Source organism: Zonotrichia leucophrys, chromosome 2 (assembly GCF_028769735.1).
Source record: "Zonotrichia leucophrys gambelii isolate GWCS_2022_RI chromosome 2, RI_Zleu_2.0, whole genome shotgun sequence".
NCBI lineage: Eukaryota > Metazoa > Chordata > Aves > Passeriformes > Passerellidae > Zonotrichia > Zonotrichia leucophrys.
Window position 1 is genome coordinate 36,118,750 of NC_088171.1, and position 18,475 is coordinate 36,137,224.

Sequence of the window (18,475 nt, forward strand, 5' to 3'; positions counted from 1 at the left end):
GGAGGCGGGCCCGAGGGACTCGCCCCGACCCCGCTGGCGAGCGGTGCGGGGCGGAGACCGGGGTAGCTTCCTATTGGCCAGCGCGGGCAGCCAATCGGAGGCCGCGAGGCGCCGGCCCTGCAGCGTGAGGGTCGCGGCGCGCGGGGGTGGGAGCGGGACCCGGCCGGGTGGTCCCGGGGCGGGCCGGGAGCGGGGCGGGCCAGGCCGGGAGGGACGGAGGAAGGGAGGGATGGATGGATGGATCGCTGCAGGCCCAGCAGTGGCCCCGGTGGCCTCCATGAGCCGCAGGGCCGCCCAGTACCCGGGGCAGCCGTCCCGCAGCGCTCCGGCTGTGTGGGGCTGGTCAGAGGTGGCGAACGCGGAGCGGGGCAAAGTCCGGGGGCTGCGTGAGGCGCTGGAGAGCAGCAGGGAAAGCGCCGGAGGAGTGCGCGGCACCCTCCCGAAATCGCACTGAGGGTGGCGCACGCCCCTCTGCCCATCCCGGCACGGGTCGCTCAAGTGACACAGGTGACAGCATGTCCTCGCCTCACGGTCCGGCCTGTCCGTGCCACCGCCCGCATTGTCCAGCCGAACCACTGGTGATAGCAGCGCTCCATTCGCCCTCACCCGCCAAACAACAAAAACACATAGATAACAAAACACCGATGGCATAGATAGCAAAAACCTTCACAAAACCTACATTATAAAATATTGTAATATAATGCAGCAAATAAAAGCAGTAGACACGAGGTATCAGTGGAAAACACCTTGAATTTCACTATATTTTATGTATTTTTAAAATACATTGTATAATATATAGCAGAATGGCAACAACATCACAATCCACAGTTATCATTCAACCTAAAAAACACTTTATTTTTTCATGGCAAATTGAATATTTACCTAGTAATCATTACTGTTCATGTTACTATTATTACTCTTTATGGTGCTATTTATGTTATTATACTATATGTTGGGCATAGCTTAACATGCATTTGCTGTTAATCACTCAGGAGAACTCAGACTAGTGCTGTGCTACCTCTGTTGTTTCAAGATTCTTCTGAGTGTAGAAGTGTGAAGAAGAAGGGTATGTGTTGCTTTTGTCTGTGTATATCTCCAGGTGTGGTGACAGGTGACAGACTTCTAAGCTTCCAAAGCTGAAAAGAGAGTGACTGGATGCTTTACTTCACAACACACTGAGATCAGATGGTTCTGAAAAGGAAAACAGGCCCCAGTGTGACTGGGGAGGAAACCTGGCATCCAAACTTGGACACCAATCTTTTTACCCTTTGTGGAGAGCTACAGCTGGAATGTTGTGACTGCATGACAGTAATACTGCTGTGAAATATTTATTTTTCACAGGGTGACATGATCCTGCTGAAGCTTGTCTGTCAGGCAAAAGGCCACATAAATCACAGGAAAGGGACATAAAAAGAGATAAAATTGTAAAGCATTTCAGGTAATGAAATTTTAAACTCATGGCTCAGGTGAGGTGATAGCTCTGTAGATCCTAAGCAAATTAACTTCTCTTCAAGGAAAATATTTATGAGATGGTGTGACATCTTCCTGTAGTAAAAGCATCCAGAGTGTGGCAGAGACACACTTTTTGGAATCTCAACAGCCCAAGGGCTGAGTAAACCCTGTTGGTATCCTTATTTTGGCTGGAAAGTTTAATACACCCAAGCCCAGCCCTGGGGCTTGTCATGGCTCTGTGTGTTAGAAGCAATCCATGAGAGAGCAGAGCCCTGCTGTTTAAGCTGTCAGACAGGGGAAGGGCTTTAGGGAGCACTCACACAAGTGCTCAGCCACCATCTGTAGGACTGGCAGTAATCACAGCCCAGAGGACTGGAGACTCAGAGGAATTATTTTAGTTATTTCAGTTGCCCCAGGTTCAGCCAGATGGGGTTGTGAAGTTGCTTGTTCAGTGCTAAACCTCTTGTGCATGTAAATGAGTTAAAGATTCAGATTACTTCTTTGGAGTGTTTCTGATCACCAGAAAATGAAACATGGTACAGAAACAAGACCTCTCCAAGCATGTTTGCAAAATGCAACATTTTGCAGAGGCTCATTACCTGTTTTTTTTTTTATTGGTGTGTTTGGCATTTTAAAAAGGCAGTTTTTCTAATGCATAGCAATTCCATCTCGTGTTCTGAAACTCTCCAACTTTTTCCATCACTAATAATGATGAATTCTAATTACATCTTAGTTGTCAACTTTATTAAGGAGCAGCTGACTAGAGCCCATTCCTGCCCTAAATAGGCATTTTGGCTTGGAAGGGGTGACAAGAAGTAGAAAAGAGAGTTTTGTCAGTGAAGTGCAGCACAGCTTGTTTATTTTCAGTATGTTCCTTAACTGTGAGAGGTTTCCCACTCCTGAACTCCCTCCTCCTGCTACTGCTTTATCTCTTCACATGTGCTTTGGTGTTGCAGTTGCAAAGCTGAGCTGCACAGGGCAAGGAGGCCCCTCCATTCTTGGCATGCACTTCCAAATCACCCCCAAAAGTACCAAATGTTTTCCTCCACATGCAGAATAGCAAGGATAGCTTGTCATACATCACTTTTCAAAACTGTTTACATAAATGCAGTATCTTTAATCCATCTGATTACAGAGTGGCCAAGGTTTTATTCTGTTTTCATCACACTTTAAATAAATTTACCCTTGAAGGCATGTATGTACGGACACACTGACTAGTTAAAGCTCAAGGAAACAGGAATATGTCGGTGAGCTTAGCAGCATTGAACAGCTAAGTTACTCCTGTACCCTTAGAAGTGTTACTATTACATGTTAAGTCCTTTTGGTTGAGCAAACAATTCTTCTGCCTACCATGGGCACCAAGGTTATAATTTTGCTCTCCTACATAATGCTTTTTGCATTTGCCCATTGTTAGGTACTAAAGAGTTGGTGTTTAGGGAAAAAAAGCAGTGTTGAGGATTGTTATTAGCTGCTTTTCATCCTGGAATTCAAGCAAAGAGATATTTTCAGTTAACTTGCCATAGACTTTCTTTTTTTAGGTACAAAACTACATTTAATAGAATATAAATAAAAATAAGACTGTGATTAGTTTAGAATTGATCTTTTTTTCCTGCTGAGCTTTAGAGAAGTCTCTTCATGCATGAGTCTGTCAGTCTTTATTTGCTTTGGAAAAATTCAGGGAGCTGTAGGTCACAAAGATTGAAGGGCACTAAGAGTGTTTTGGAATTATTTTTTTTTAATGCAAGTTCCCAGAGAGCAAATACAATTAAAAAGTCAGTAACTGAACTTAGGGCTATCAACATATAGCACCAGTAATCTCTCCTGCACCCTCTTTCAACTCCACTGATATTCGAGATTTAATTCCTTAATGATACTAGTGACACTGTGGTGACAAACATAGAATTCCCATATGAGAATAATTCTGAATAAAAAGGCATTTCTATAGTCTTCCTGAAGTGTTGCACAACCAGTGACTGTGTCAGTCCTTGTTCTAAATCTTTCCCTAACTTGAGAAGTCAAAAGGTTACATGGGGAGCCCATATTGCAGAGTGTCCCAGCCTTCCAGACTCAATAATTCTTCATTTTTTCAAAGAAAAGCTAACTAATGCAAATTAGATAGATTTTTTGATTTATTTTTGTTACTATGAAAGCATTTTTAAACTTACTTATCTGCATTATGTGGGAGGAATGCCGATCTGAATTGCACTCAACATTTTTGTAAGTGTTCAAAAAAGCTGCACTGTAGGAGAAATATTTGCCTATTTCATATGTGGAGCTAGAATACAGTGAATTCTGAATCCATTAGGAGAGGCATTTTCATGATAGATGCAGAAGTATTGTCTGGTGTAATTCTCTTGGCAATTATCTGTTTCAGTGTTGATAAAATAAGTCCTATTTCTGCTTGACTGCTAAATACAGTCTTCCAGTAATTTTAGGAAATGCTACTTTTAAATACATCTCCCATCACTGAATGGGGGAGGAACTGCAAATTTGTGAGCAGCTTTAAACTTTTCTCAAAGATGTTTTGATATATGGTGAAATAATCTATAAATGAACGTTAATTATAAAGGGAAACCAAGCAAGGAGATCACTGGAACTACGTATGAAGCTTAAATGCTTTTGAACAGGACACAGTTGTTCAAAGCACCAGTGTAGACGGATTTAAGGTTTAGAAACAACATGCACGTGGTCATCCAGGAACTTAAAAGCACCACACTGCTGAGAGCCTCAGTTACCATCCACGCTTAATTGTAAATTTAAGTTCCTGGCATGATATTTTTCTCAAGCTCCCCCACCCCACTTGTCTGGGTTTATTTTCCCTGCAGATTCCTGGCATTCACCATGGTGGCTGTGTGCTGGAAGCTGCCCATCTGCTTTCTCCTGTGCCAGGCGGTGTCAGGAGGAGCGGGGCGGGACGGGCACTACGTGGCGGCCGTGTACGAGCACGAGTCCATCCTGAGCCCGGCCCCGGCGGCGCGGGTGGAGCGCCGCGCCGCGCTGCAGCTCATGGGCCGCAACCTCGACATCTATGAGCAGCAGGTGCTGGCTGCTGCCAGGCAGGTATGCCCAGCTCCGGGCAGCACTGCGTGCGCCCTGGCTGTATGCTGTTTGAAGATAACCTTTCACATCTGTGTTCCCAGGCAACTGAAGCCGTATTTATATCCAGAGCTATGGTCTGGGTTCTCAGACGATCTGACTGCCAGCAGCTCTGAAAAAGAAGCAGGCCAGTCAGCATCCCGCCCGACTCGGGCTATTCCAAGCTTGGAAAAACACACCCATTGTTATTTAGTATAGGGAAATTAATTTTCTATTTTGGTCTGAATACCTAGCTCCTTTCTGTTTTCTTAAATGGAAGGGTTTCCTTGAAAGTTTGTCTTGCTGGCAGCTGTCTTGGGTTTGGTTTTATTCCAGTGCTCTCAATGGAAATTCCTGAATGTTTCTAAAAACTAAAGAAGTCAAATGCTTTGGAAATGAATGTTCTGCTTTTAACAGCTTTGTGGAACTAAAATTTTCCATTCCTTTCTCCTACCCACCATGGAATAGTTCTCAGTCTAAATATATTTAGAGAAGAGAGACTAGTATTGCCAGCTGTTCTTAGGCACAGCCCTCTTTCCTCCCCTCCCAAGAAAGGCCAGGCTGGTTCTAGTGACAGGAAGCAAGTGTTACTGGCCCTGCACAGAGAAAAACTGACTTGCAGTTTTCAGAGATCTGTTGTTCTGGGAGAGAAGAATTACTATTTTTATATAATTTGAAAACATGATATTATTTTTTTTGAGAAGTTCAGATGATTGGGCAGAAGCATAATAGCAATTTTTATGCAGCCCTGCACCCAAGACACAAAATTACCCCAGAACCATCACACAGATAACACGTTTGAGCTGACTTTTGAAAACAGGAATTTGAGTGACTGGAGCTGTGTCTGATTTAAGAAGAATCCACCTCATTTTCAGGAACTATTCAGATCTCCCTGAATTTCAGGCAGAGCCTCTGGCATGGCTACATTTCTACCAGGCTGTGCACTGCTCCCACAGTGAAGCTGTTTCTGAAATCAACACTCCCTGTCCAACCATATACTACAATGGGATTTAGAGATGTCTCTTCATGTGTCTGTCAGTCTGTATTTGCTTTGGGAAAATTCAGAGAGGTGTAGATCACCCAATACCTAATTAATTAAGTGATGCTGTACACTTTGACAAAGTGTATCTGCAAATACCATAACTCTGATAAAAAAATTAAGACAAGTTTTAACATCATAAGTCTTTAACCTGAATGATGACATTCTCATAACTTGTGTGAAGGGAGGATACTTTTGGTAAGAAATTGGATGCGGTATACTCTTATTTGCATGCCCTTAAAATGATGTCAAATGCATTATTTTTCAAGATAAAGGTATGCATCAAGTTAAATAAATTTTTTTATACATATAGTTACACACCTGTTACATAGTTACACCTACTATGAAGCTGAAGAAAAGACATCTTCAAGCTACATTATTGGCAAAACATAACTGGGTTATCCTTAACTTTCTTTAGATCTTTTTACCCATGAGATCCCCCCTTTTCCTTTGCTTTGTCTACAAAATGTGTCTTTGTTTTACATACAGGGGGCACAGATCATTGTTTTTCCTGAAGATGGAATCCATGGCTTCAACTTCACCAGAAGCTCCATTTACCCTTACCTGGATTTCATTCCGTATTCACACCCTGGGAAGTGGAATCCCTGCAGAGAGCCGTATTTGTACAATGACACAGAGGTAAATGTAGGGGTGATGCCTGCAGGGGTGGGATAACTGAATGCTCCAAGTGGGAAGTAGTTCAAAGGGAAGTAAGCAAGACAGTAGCTCCTTTCTGGTTTCATTCTTAGCAGTGGAGGGTTTAGATCCATACGTGCAGGGAGATCAGTTGTGTATGAACCATCTGGATTTGTCATCTCCTCCTCCCAACCTCTGAAATGGTAACTACTCTCTTGTAAGATCCGTTCTGTGTGGTTTTAGTTTGAACAACATTGTTTTATATAAAACAAGACAGTAGTATCTTCCCTTTTGGTCCATTCTCATTATTTGTCTTCAGTGACTTAATGACATCTCAGCATTCTGACTCAGCAATCTTTGTCAAATTATTAGCACAAGTAACAGGACTTACCTGCTAGAATGTAATAGAAGTCACAGCTTGGCAGGGACCAAGCATGATTACATAAGATATGACCTGGATGTTACAAAAATAGTATTGTCACTGACTGTTCTGGACCTGAACTGAAAATAACCATGCTCAGTAAATACAGACTGCTAATTCTTCCAGTAATCAATATAAGGAAAGAAATCATGCCCGTACCTAGTGAGCAGGATTTGTGTGTGAGCGTGAATCACAATTGTAAACAATGATCTATTTGAATCTTTGTTACCAATGACCATGGCCAAGCAAGCAAGAACTTAGTTTGCCATTCAGCTGCTGTTTGGAGATTGCAGTAATGTCAGTCCTTGGTACAGCACTCTGTGTTACGGAAGAAATATCCCAGTAATACTGTGGGGTCTGCAACATTTTCTGTTTCTTTGCTGTAAAATATGCAAGGTCTGTCCCTTTCCATCTCTGCTTCTCTAAATCATAGGTAGTAATTGCTTTTTAAAAATTTATAGTAAAAACATCCAGGTGCAGATTATAATTATTAGACAATTGCTGTTCTTAAGGCACCGCAGATCAGTTGTGCTGCCTTGGCAAAGTTTTCAGTTGACATACAGTATTTTAAAGCCATTGGTGCTCCTAAAAGTCACAAGTTTCTAAAAATTAACACCCTTGGCATAGATTTATTTACTTACTTCCTTCTGAGGAAATAAAACTTTGCCAATTTTTTTCAGAGATGTTTTAAAATAAACATTTGAAATTTTGCCTACAAAGCTACTGGCTCCAGTAGCTTTTGTCACAAAGTCATCAGTGCTTTTAAATTTTACGGATATGGTTAAACGCGTTCAATTTTGAATTTCCAAAACGACATGAAATAAGTCACAGAAAAACTCACTCCACCACATTGTCGCGCGCTCCCATTTCCCATGCCGTGCCGCAGGTGGTTCAGCGGCTGAGCTGCATGGCCCTGCAGAACAAGATCTTCCTGGTGGCCAACCTGGGCACCAAGCAGCCGTGCGAGCGCCGGGAGCCGCGGTGCCCGCCCGACGGGCGCTTCCAGTTCAACACCAACGTGGCGCTGGGCGCGGACGGCGCGCTGCTGGCCACCTACCGCAAGCACAACCTGTACTTCGAGAGCGCCTTCGACACCCCTGCCCGGCCAGACCACGCACTCTTTGACACCCCTTTTGCTGGCACGTTTGGCATGTTCACGTGCTTCGATATACTCTTCTATGAGCCTGCAGTGAGCCTCATCAGACAGTACAATTTGAAGCAAATTGTTTACCCAACTGCCTGGATGAACCAGCTCCCGCTTCTGTCTGCTGTAGAGTTCCAACAAGCTTTTTCAACAGCTTTCAATGTCAATATTTTAGCAGCCAACATCCACCACCCTACCTTGGGCATGACAGGGAGTGGCATATACACTCCAGTCAAATCATTCATCTATCACAACATGGAAAGTTATGGTGGCAAGCTCATAGTAGCAGAAATTCCTGTGACTACTGCAGATTATAAAACCAATTTAGAGAGTAATGAAAGATTTAGAGAGAACTTACATGGCTCATGCAGGACTTCTACAAGCACCTCACTGGATGATGAAGTTTGCTTTAAGGAGCAAGAAGAGACTGCTGGCGGAGTATCTGAAAAAGGAGAAGGAAAGGAACAGTCACCTCCTTCCTTTTATGCAGAAATGATGTATGACAACTTCACTTTTGTTCCGTTATGGGGGGAAAAGGGAGAGCTCCAGGTTTGTGCCAATAGCCTTTGTTGTTACTTAAACTATCAGAAAGCTGTTCTAACTGATGAATTATATGCTTTGGGAGTTTTTGATGGGCTCCACACAGTGCATGGCACATACTATGTCCAGACCTGTGCCTTGGTGAAGTGTGGTGGGCTCAGCTTTAGCACTTGTGGACAGGAGGTCACGGATGCCACTGCTCTGATAGATTTCCAGCTATGGGGAAATATGAGCACCCCTTACATCTTTCCTTTGCTGCTGACATCTGGTATTACCTTGGACTTTGCTGATCACATGGGCTGGAAGAACAACCACTATTTCCTCAGCAAAAACAGAACATCTGCTGGCCTCCTGACAGCTGCTCTCTATGGACGATGGTATGAAAAAGACTAGCACAGATACTAGACTGAGTCAGAAAACGACAGCCCATATGTTCAGAGTCTGTATCTTAACAGAAATTGTTAAATATCCATATTTGCTAGAGGTTCAGGTGTGTTTGTCCCATCACTGCCTGATTAGGTCCCACATTTGGAATAATGGCTGTAAATAAAGTCTGTACCCTGGTAACTTATGTCCTACCAGGAGTGAAAGAACTGCCTTGCAAAGATAAAGGCTTGCTGTGATCTGGTGAGCTGATTGATACCAGAAAATAACACTTCTCATTTCAAATGAATCTGTTCCTTTTAATTTAATCCTTTGATTTTTGGGGGTCCTGGCTGGGAGTATGGAAATTATTAGAATGGAAAACTACTGCAATAAAAAGGGAAAGAAAATGCAAATATTGTGCTTAACATGGACAAGATCATGTAGGTATAGATACATGTAGCTTTTATGTGCTGAGGTTCTGATCTCTGGTTAGGATGCCATGATTGGTTTTTTTCTTAAGAGTTAAAAACTTCCAGCTGAAATCATTACCATGGACTGGCCACTCATCTGTAATCCTGTTACACATTTAACTGAATGTTACAGTTGTAAACATCTACAGAATAGCTAATCTGGGGAACAGGATATCAGTGACTGTGAAAACCTAGACTGCAGCAAGACACCATTCACAAGAAATTATGTTCAAAGAAAACATCAGCATTAAATGTCAGTGGCCATGTTATGTACTGTTTGAGTACTTTAACTTCCCTGTTTAAAAGAGCAGTCATTTTAAGACTGTTTTGACTTTAAGACATCTTACACACTGTTCATTAATTTATTTAAGGGGAGTTATGAAAAGCACATAATAAGCTGTGGGACAGCAAGGATTTTGCATCAATGCTTCATGTGCCAGATGGCAGGTTTGTGCTGCTGAGTAAAACACACCATTTTTTTCCAGAGCAGTAACTAGATTAAGTGCTATAGCTGTTCTACTGCAGTGCAGAAGCTGGGAAGAGAATATTCAAAGGTTATTAATTTGGGGTTACATTCAGATGAGTTAATGTATTCTCAACCATTATAATTTTATGGGGTCTTATTGGTTATTATGACTTCATCTGGGTAATGGCTGTGAGTAATGGAATAAACACAACTGTTCCTTTGGTGAGTCCTTGTGTTCCAGCTGCTCTGTTACTGGGCTGAGGAGCAGAGCACAGGAGACAGAGAGCTCAGAGTCTCTCTTTGTTCTGGTGGTCCCAGTTGGTTCAAACTGAAACCACCACAGCTACAAGGATGAGTCCTGAGAGGTGCTCAATCAGCCTCTGCTTCAAATGGTTTTTTTCTGGTTTCAGCAAGCAATACAACCAAAAAAACTGCTGAATTTCTACCTTAGGGTTTCTTAGATATTTGCACAAAATTAGTGTATAATTATGGAAGATCTTGGGCTCTATCAAACCTTCCTTCTCCAGTCTGTATGCCTGTGACTCAGTCCCTTGCTGAACACCACTCTGACCCAGCAGCACAGGTTGTTTATCCTGCAGCATATACTGGACAGAAATATGGAGAGGGAATGTCTATCTCATTAGGCATAACCTTGCTGCTATAAAGTAGGCCATTCCACCACAGGGTTGTTTAAGATCATTAATTCTTTGGCACCCATACCATGTTCTTGCTGGATGCTGCACAGTTCCAGGACGTACAGGTAGAATAGAAAAGCATTTGCAGTGCTTGGTGCTGCTGGTGCTTCTGCTACCACATGACCAAGTCTGAAAGAATGGAACAATGAACAACTGGAGATTTCAGCTCTCAGGACTCTCCACTTTGGAGGCTGAAAAACATGCAGCTCCATGCACTAAAATACTCCTTGGGATTTAGTTCCAGAGCAGACCATTATCATAGTAAGTGAGGCTAAACAAATAAATAGCATTACACATATTTGCTAAGTTTAAGGAAAGAAGAGGTACTTATCTGTGAAATACTTGCAAAGTGTGTCCCAAAGAGCTGTTCCACATCTGGGTATGGTAAAACTGTTAGAAGACCTTCTAGCCCCACTGGAGTTTGCATGAGGCATGTTCCTGTCTGGTCCCTGAGAAGAGCAGGCAGTATCAGAGGGTGTTCTCATACCTTGCTCCCTTCACCCAAAACAGCTGCCTCCAGCAAAGAGTCACTGGAAAGGTTGAACAGGCAGTACAAGACACAATGGAATACCAGGAAGTATCAACTCCTACCTCCCACCCTGATCCTTGAGTAACAGCAACACCCCCACACACTGGTGGTTTCTGGAAGTGTGTGCTGGGACAGCAATCCCAGCACTGCTCTGTTCCCAAACAAGCCTGCAGTCCTGTGAGTAAAGCTACTTACCACATGCCAAGGAGGTGTGAGAAGCCTTCAGCGAGGCTGATGTTCACGAGTTACACTGTAATGCATCCCATCATCTAATGGATATGAACAGTTTTATTAAAGCTTCCCAGCATTCCTGTCTGAGAGTGGAACAAAACCAAACCAGGACACAAGGATTTTTTTGACATAGAGGAAGCAGAGCTAAAATCTAGAGCAGCTTTAAAGCACTTTGGTCTGTGGACCAAAGTGTAACCAGGATTTGGGAATTTGTACTGACACTAAAGAAACTTCCTTTCTGGGACAGCAGGGGATGGTGCCTGTAAAGGACACTGCTCCTGGGCAGGATAACAACCAGAGTAACTCTCTGTCCAGGTAGGAGTAACAGCACAATGAGTCAGAGGGGTTGGAAGGTTCCTCATAAGGGATCTGCTACTTCAGGATTCACAGTGGTTTCTCCAGGTGGATGTTGGGATACTTTCCTTACTGTAAGAGAAACACCAGAAAGCAGATCAAAGGAACAGCTGGAAAACAACCTTGGGAGCTGAGCTATCAAGAGGCATGGGAAGAGGCTGAGGTGACACAATGTGCTCAGATCAGAGACTTTCACAAGGCCCAACTGGGCATAAGCTCCTTGAGGCAGATCTCAGCCAGTGAAATGAAAACCCCAAATATTCACAGGTTGAACTGAACTATCACTCCCATCAAGTTTTTAAAAGTCAGCAACAATGAAAATACTTGGGAGAGTCACTGTGCTCTCCTTTTTCCCTACGCTGGGAGAGCAGGTGTGAGCAACACAGGTCAGGAATCAGAGATAACAGTGGGAGCCACAACAAATGAAAGAAACTCTTGATAGAAGAGATTAGAAAGGTTGAATTCATTAAGACTTTAATAGATTAGGAAGATTTTAAAGATTTTTAGAAAATTATGCAGCCAGTTTAAATAACAAAGTTTGGCAAGGGACAGGAAATACATGACAGGATACATGTATCACTAGATTTTGCTATAAAACTATTTAATCTATTAACGTAGAACACCTGTGATGTCAGACTTATGTCAGATCCCAGGTACAGAGAAACCCTGCAAGTCTGTCCTTTGACAAGACTTCAAAGCAGGTTTTGTTTTGCTCTGTTGCAAACCTGAAAAGCAAGAGTTCTGGCTGCATCTATTGCATTTTTAATTAAAAAAGGAAAGATTGTAAGGTGTTTTTTTGGTCTTTAAATATTTAGTGACACCATCAACATGAAGACAAGTTTGAAAGGCTCTTTAGGTTCTCTATTATTCAACTATGTTTACAGTTACATAGGGGAACACTGCAAGATCTCTTTCCCAACCTCAGCTTGAAAATTGCCAAAACATAGCATGGAATGGAGAGAGCTAAATTTATCCTAATGTAAAATAACACACAGCACACCAGGGAAGCACAGATAATTTAAATACTGCTTTATCTGAAGACAAATAGTGTGCTAAAGAGACTGGGATACCAGGTTGGAAAGAGCTGCAAGAAATCTCCAAGTTCTGTAAGAAGGGACAGTCATCTTTCCCTGTCAGGAAAGTTCAGTTGTGAGATGAGCTGTAGAATTTGAAAATTTTAGTCACGTTTATAACTAATCTTCCCCTGGGAAAGGAAACCAAAACAGTCTTGTGATCTTGCTGGGCTCTAGATGCCTGAACAAACTGAACAAAATGCTCTTTCCAAGGCTGCCATTTCAGACCATTTTGCTCTCAGTAGGTCTGAGTGGGAACACAGATCATGCTGGGAGCCTGGGTGACATTCACCATGTCCAGCCAGGCATTTCCTTCTCCTGTTAAGCAGTAAAATGAAAGGATTTTGTGATAAGGCTTACAGATTCTCATAAATACAAGAACAGGATAGTTTCTTAAGAATAGCCAGTTGTTTCATCATTAAAATTAATGCATGACACCTTTGCATGCAAGTGATACCTTTGCACTTAACAGTTGAAAACATACGGATATTAAAGTGAGAGAAGGACACCAGAAAAAGCAAAAAGCCAATGCTATCAGCTAACAAAGAGGCCTGTGCTGTGTCTATCCTCATTTCATAGTCTATGACTGGAAAGAGTCCACTAAGATCATGGAAACCCAGTTCCAGGCCCTGCACATGATCACCCCTAGGATCACACCACATTCCCAAGAGCATTTACCACATCAGGTTTCAATATGTAAAGTTTGGAGCCCCGTGTTTTATAAACTCTTATCTTGTCTGATTCAGAGTCACAGTTACACACTTATATACAAAAAATGTTTTCCATCCCAATCAGAATTCCACTCCAACTGTCTTGCCAGCTCCAGCAGCATATTAAAGAGGATTATAAGGAAATCATCACAAATCACTGAGATTACTGCAAGAAACAATAACTATCAGTCTTGGATTTAAGGATTTGTATGAATTGGCTTGACCAGCTTTAAGAATTTAAATACTTTTTCGTGATATTAATATCAATTTTACAAAGTTTGAATTCAGACCTATGGAAGTTGTGTTAGAAGTTTAAACTACTTATGAAGAGATTAAAAAAGGCCCTTCTCTCCAAAGTCTAGTTAGTCTGATTCCATCAGAACTGGATTATCAGAAATTACTGTCAGGGGGAATCAATGCTTTTTAACCAAAAGTGTGATGGCATTTCTTTTGTGGATACATCCCATCAGCAGAGGCGCAGTGCAAAGCTGTGGGAGATGAGCAAGATCCTCCTGCTGCTCCTGCAGCTGGAGCCAGGGAAGCCCATGGAGCTCCCTCACCCACCCTGTGGTGCAGGGAGCCAGAGCACAACCTCCAGTTCTGCAGAACTGCAGTTTCCATAAACATTTACCCTTTTCATTTAGGTTTCAGTGTTTTAAGATGTGAACTTCACTGATCCAAACACGGAATTGAGTAGTATGGGCTCCCTGCAGACATCTAGCACTGTTAAAAATGTTCCCGATTGTGACAAACTTCTCTCAAGTCATGCTAGCCAGTTCTTTGCGCAGTATTCACTGGCACTTCCCATCGTTCTACACACTGATCCTCTCACCCAGTTATTGCAGCATCAACAACAGAAAGATCACCGCACTTCTTTTTTGGGGTTTTTTTTTGGCAAAAGAGAACCTGAGTAACCTAAATACTCGTGTTATCCCCAACCAACTGCATTTAATGAACATTCTTTTTTTTTTTTTTTTTTATAGTAGCTATAAATAGAGCATGTTAGTCTGGGTTACTACAGCTACTACAGCTGGTAGTTGTGTTTAAATGGGTAAAATGTGGGCAAAGACAGGAAGGCCAATTCTTCTCAAAACCAGAATTAATTGGGTTGGAGAATCTGTAAACATTATACTCCTTAATAGTCATCTTCCCTACAGTTCAGGTAATAGCTTTGGGATCTTTAGTGCTCCTTTTAACATCTGTGTAGATGTTAAAAGGAGAAAAACTTTGAAGAATTAATTTTTAAATATTAAAATTCTTTTTTAACCAAATATTTGTTAATTCTTTAGCCTGGTAGCCAAAACCAGAACATAGACGAGTCAGAATTTTAAACAAAATAAATTACCAGAAAAAAACCCCAACAATTGCAACCAATCAAAGTCTTAAAAAGTGCCTAGAATAAAAGCTCTGACTGTTCCACATATATTTATACAACTATTTTGGAGACATTTAACCATGGAAAAACTTAAAGGAGGAAATACAAAGCAGGACACAGAGATTTTATATCGAATTACATGGAAAATCTCCTTAACTGCAGTAGTGTCACTCTTAGGGGGAGACACACTGATTCTTCATCTTATCAGCATCCAGCATTTATCCTGAAACATGACACTCTAAAAGTAACAGCTCAGCCTAGGAGTTAATACTGACTTGGCATTTTCTCCTGCAGAACATTTATCCTGAGAACGGAAAACCCATAAAACATCCCAGAAGTCAGAGCACACAGAAAGCTGAGCAGAGCCAGCTGTCCTCATTCCTTAAGTCCATCTGATTTTTTTTCTTCCCCAGGACATAAAGGGTTTCTTTTATTCTGATCTATTGCTTCAGTAGTCCAGCCAAGGCTCGCTGCTCTCTCCTGATGAAAATCCAATTGATTGTTTGGGTAAAGGCTGTAAGAATAGCTGTGCAATATTCATCTGTAGAAAATCAGGAGGATTTATTTTAGAAAAATGAAGGTTCCAACATAATTTTCTGGAAAGGAACAGGCCTCCAACTGAGGTATGAACATTTTTTTTTAAAGCCCTTCGAGACACCATCATCGTTATTTGCTTTTCAGAGACAAGAAGCCTGCTGTTCCTTGACCTCTCATTAAGAAGTGGTCTCTGAGCACAGCAGCATGGTCTTAAAACAAATCACGTTCGACTTTTGGAATTAGATCATATTCTAATAATAATCTTAATTATCACTTAGAAGGCACAATTACTGTCCCACCCATACTGCGAAGTAGTAATAGAGTTTTGGGGTTTTTTTAACAAATACATGCAAATTGCAAGGTACAGGCAAACTGCAATGATCAGACAGATGAGATATACAAATCATGTAACTATGAACTCCAAAGTCAATTTAAGAATTTATAATTAGAAAAAACAGATATTTAGCTCAAAAAAGTTCACAAAACCTAAGTTAAAATAATGCATTTTAATGCAGTGAGAAACTTTTAAAGAGGTGAGCAGCAACAAAATGAAAGGCACAATTTCTGACTGGCATTAGGAAACAAAAACATGAAACAGCCCTGTTTTCTGCGTGTCTCTGAATTCCATATCCAAATCTTTGACTTTCCAACAAACCAATGCCATGTGAGCTTTTCCTCCTCTGTCACCCAGCCTCTACTGCACTACAATTTCCCAGCAGGCCAGGAGTGTCCCCTGCTATAGTTTGTGCCCTGTGGCTACAGACACCACACAGAGATACCAGGTCATCTCCAAGTCAGACAGAGGCCAGCACAGATAATAAAGCCTATTAATATCATCCTTCCACAGCGCTTTTGAATTAACATCAGACAGTTTCATGAACAGAAACATGCAGCTGTTACCTTTTAAATAACTGCCTCACCACTTGGTGTTCTCATCAGGTTTCCCACAAGCATTTGAGGAAAAAATGGGTCCACGTTGCTTCAGCCTTGGGATGGAAATGGTTGCAGTGAATCCCAAGAAAGGCCCATGTGGATCTTGTGAGTGCTGCCCGTGGCACAAACATCGCTGCCACAGAGCCACACATGTGGGAGATTCAGAGGGAGGAGAGCACAGAAATCACCACCTCCCTGAAGTCCTCTAACTCTGCTCACAGATAAACAGTGAACACAGGCACAAATGGTTAAGAAAGCAGTATTTACAAGGAAGCCTGAAGGAATAATGAAGTAATATTCAAAATTATTTTAAGTAGCTCACCTTCGCTTTAGAATTAAAATGCTGGAAAATCTTTGTGGAGATTTTATAAACTCCAACAGCTCGACAAGAGACTTTGTCATTAATTCTTAGTACATACAAATAAATTATTCATTAGTAGAACTCACATTTGGGTTTTATTATACTCTGCAAAATATACAGGAATCTTGAAGTACTGAAAGAGTGCAGGTAAATACAGTATTCAAGCAGTCACTATTTCTATGTACATGCTTAATTCTTCAAAAACCCCACAGAATTATCAAATAGATCAAAATATTGTCCCATGTTTCCACACTATGTTCAGAAAAGCAGCTGTTAATTTACAATATCAAAGATTTCCAGTTTCACAATACAAAAAAGGATAAAAATGAAATTGGAATCAGTTTGTAGTAATTTATTTGTAGTTTGCCAGGACATGCAAGGATTCCTTGCATGTACATAAACAAATTCACTTGAAAAGTAACAGTTATAGTTAAAGCAGAGCCAAATAAAGTAAATTCATATTTAACAGACAAAACTTCAGCTTACTTATGTCAGTTTTTCTTTCTTCAGGCAATTAAAAAACCACAGTAGTCTGTTATAAATAAAAAAAAAAATTGGGCAAGTCTGAACTACATTACAGGGACCTGTTTCTGCTGTTTATTTTCTAAATGGAGCACAACAAAGATACACAGCTCTTCCCACAGACCAGACACTGTACTTTTTTCTCTAATAGGGAAATATACTTTTAAGTTCACCTCCCTTCCTCCCTCCCCCCTTGTTAATCTGGGATTAAAAAAAGTGACAGGGATATACAATTTTAATCTTACATACAGTTTTATGATGTAAGGAAGTAGATAAATTACTGAAAAGAACTCTCAGTCACAACAGGGTTATCAAGACATTTCAATTCAATTTTTTATGCAGTTTCATAGTTTGCAAGTTATTAATGTATTTTTAAATTAAGAAAAATTCCATCCAAAACCCAAAAGTTAAAAAAAAAAATCTGTAACTGTGCAACAATTACTTCTTCCCTCCCACATCTCCCACCCCTTCCTTCCCTTATTACACTGTACATTTTTCACCCTGACTTCACCTTGTTAGCTGGTTTAATTTTAGTATTATAAAAGTATGACAGATCATTTTCATTTCACCTAAAAGAAAAAAAAATAAAACTTAAAAGCACATCTGCTTTCTTTTATGGTACATTTAATAGTGTCGGAAGGCTTTCAGATGATTAAAAAAAAAATAAAATTCAACATTTAAACCCAAATCTAAGCTTCTTTTCCAGAAGTAATTAAGGTTTGGTTGAAATAACTTCTCAAATAACCTATTCCAGTTTTCACAAAAACGCATTTAATTAAAAAAATCTTTAAGTTATTTGGTCCTTTGGCAATTTGCAGCACAAACAATGCCTACTGTACCAAACTCATTTATTGCCTTCAAAATGGTTTTAGGTTTATTGAGAGCATCTGAATCTAGCATCTGAATCCTTTGTCTTGTTCATTTACACCAAGTTGGGTGCCCAGTCTGCAGGAATTACTCCCGGCACCAGAAACAGAATGGTAGAATACAGTTAAATAAAACAGTTTTGACATTCTTTATTTTTTTTTTTTTTGCCATGGATTCAAAGTACTTATTCAAGAATTTATGTTTCTTCTGCAAAATATGCTCTTAAAAATCTTCCTAGAGTCTCACAGATTTTTTTTTATATGTAACCACAATAAAAAACATCTTCTCAAAGGTGTGTCCTCCTTCTGTATTCAAACAGCAACAGCTTTCTGATAGCACGAGTCTGACCTTCCAGCGTGAGGGTTCACTCAGACCTACAAAAAGCATCTTCTAATAGGTCTCAGAATCTGAGTCATTGAGCTCATCTTCTTCTGCGTAGGGGTAGCCACCTTCCCTGCCAATGTTGTTGAAAGTACAGTAGGAGCTGTGGTCACTCCTCATGATTGGCAAGGAGTCGAAGGTGACAGTTTTTGAGGTGTTGGTGTAATGGTTAATGGCATTGAAGGTGAGGGCGGGCAATGTGCTGCTCGATGAAACAGGCATCATGGTGGCCAGGATGAGCGCCAGGCAATCGGCCACGTCCTTGTTGGGCGCACAGGCCAAAGCCGGCGTGTAACCT

At 41.2% G+C, this 18,475-nt stretch overlaps 2 protein-coding genes across 12 annotated transcripts in view; one reads left to right on the plus strand and one right to left on the minus strand.

The window, feature by feature from the left end:
- The window catches only part of BTD (biotinidase), a 38,571-nt gene extending 29,485 nt beyond the window's left edge, over positions 1-9,086 (plus strand). For 2 of the 8 annotated variants that reach the window (XM_064704569.1, XM_064704575.1), the window contains 3 exons: positions 4,278-4,512; positions 6,056-6,205; positions 7,510-9,086. In XM_064704569.1, coding sequence (XP_064560639.1) covers positions 4,294-4,512; positions 6,056-6,205; positions 7,510-8,700 — 1,560 coding nt within the window. In that variant the 5' untranslated portion in view covers positions 4,278-4,293 and the 3' untranslated portion in view covers positions 8,701-9,086. The other 6 variants (XM_064704570.1, XM_064704571.1, XM_064704568.1 and 3 more) reach the window with 6 other exon arrangements.
- A 7,386-nt stretch (positions 9,087-16,472) lies between these two features.
- ANKRD28 (ankyrin repeat domain 28) overlaps positions 16,473-18,475 on the minus strand; it is a 123,632-nt gene continuing 121,629 nt past the window's right edge. For 3 of the 4 annotated variants that reach the window (XM_064704579.1, XM_064704578.1, XM_064704577.1), the window contains exon 28: positions 16,473-18,473. In XM_064704579.1, coding sequence (XP_064560649.1) covers positions 18,187-18,473 — 287 coding nt within the window. In that variant the 3' untranslated portion in view covers positions 16,473-18,186. The remainder of the gene's footprint in view (positions 18,474-18,475) is intronic. The other variant, XR_010439121.1, reaches the window with a different exon arrangement.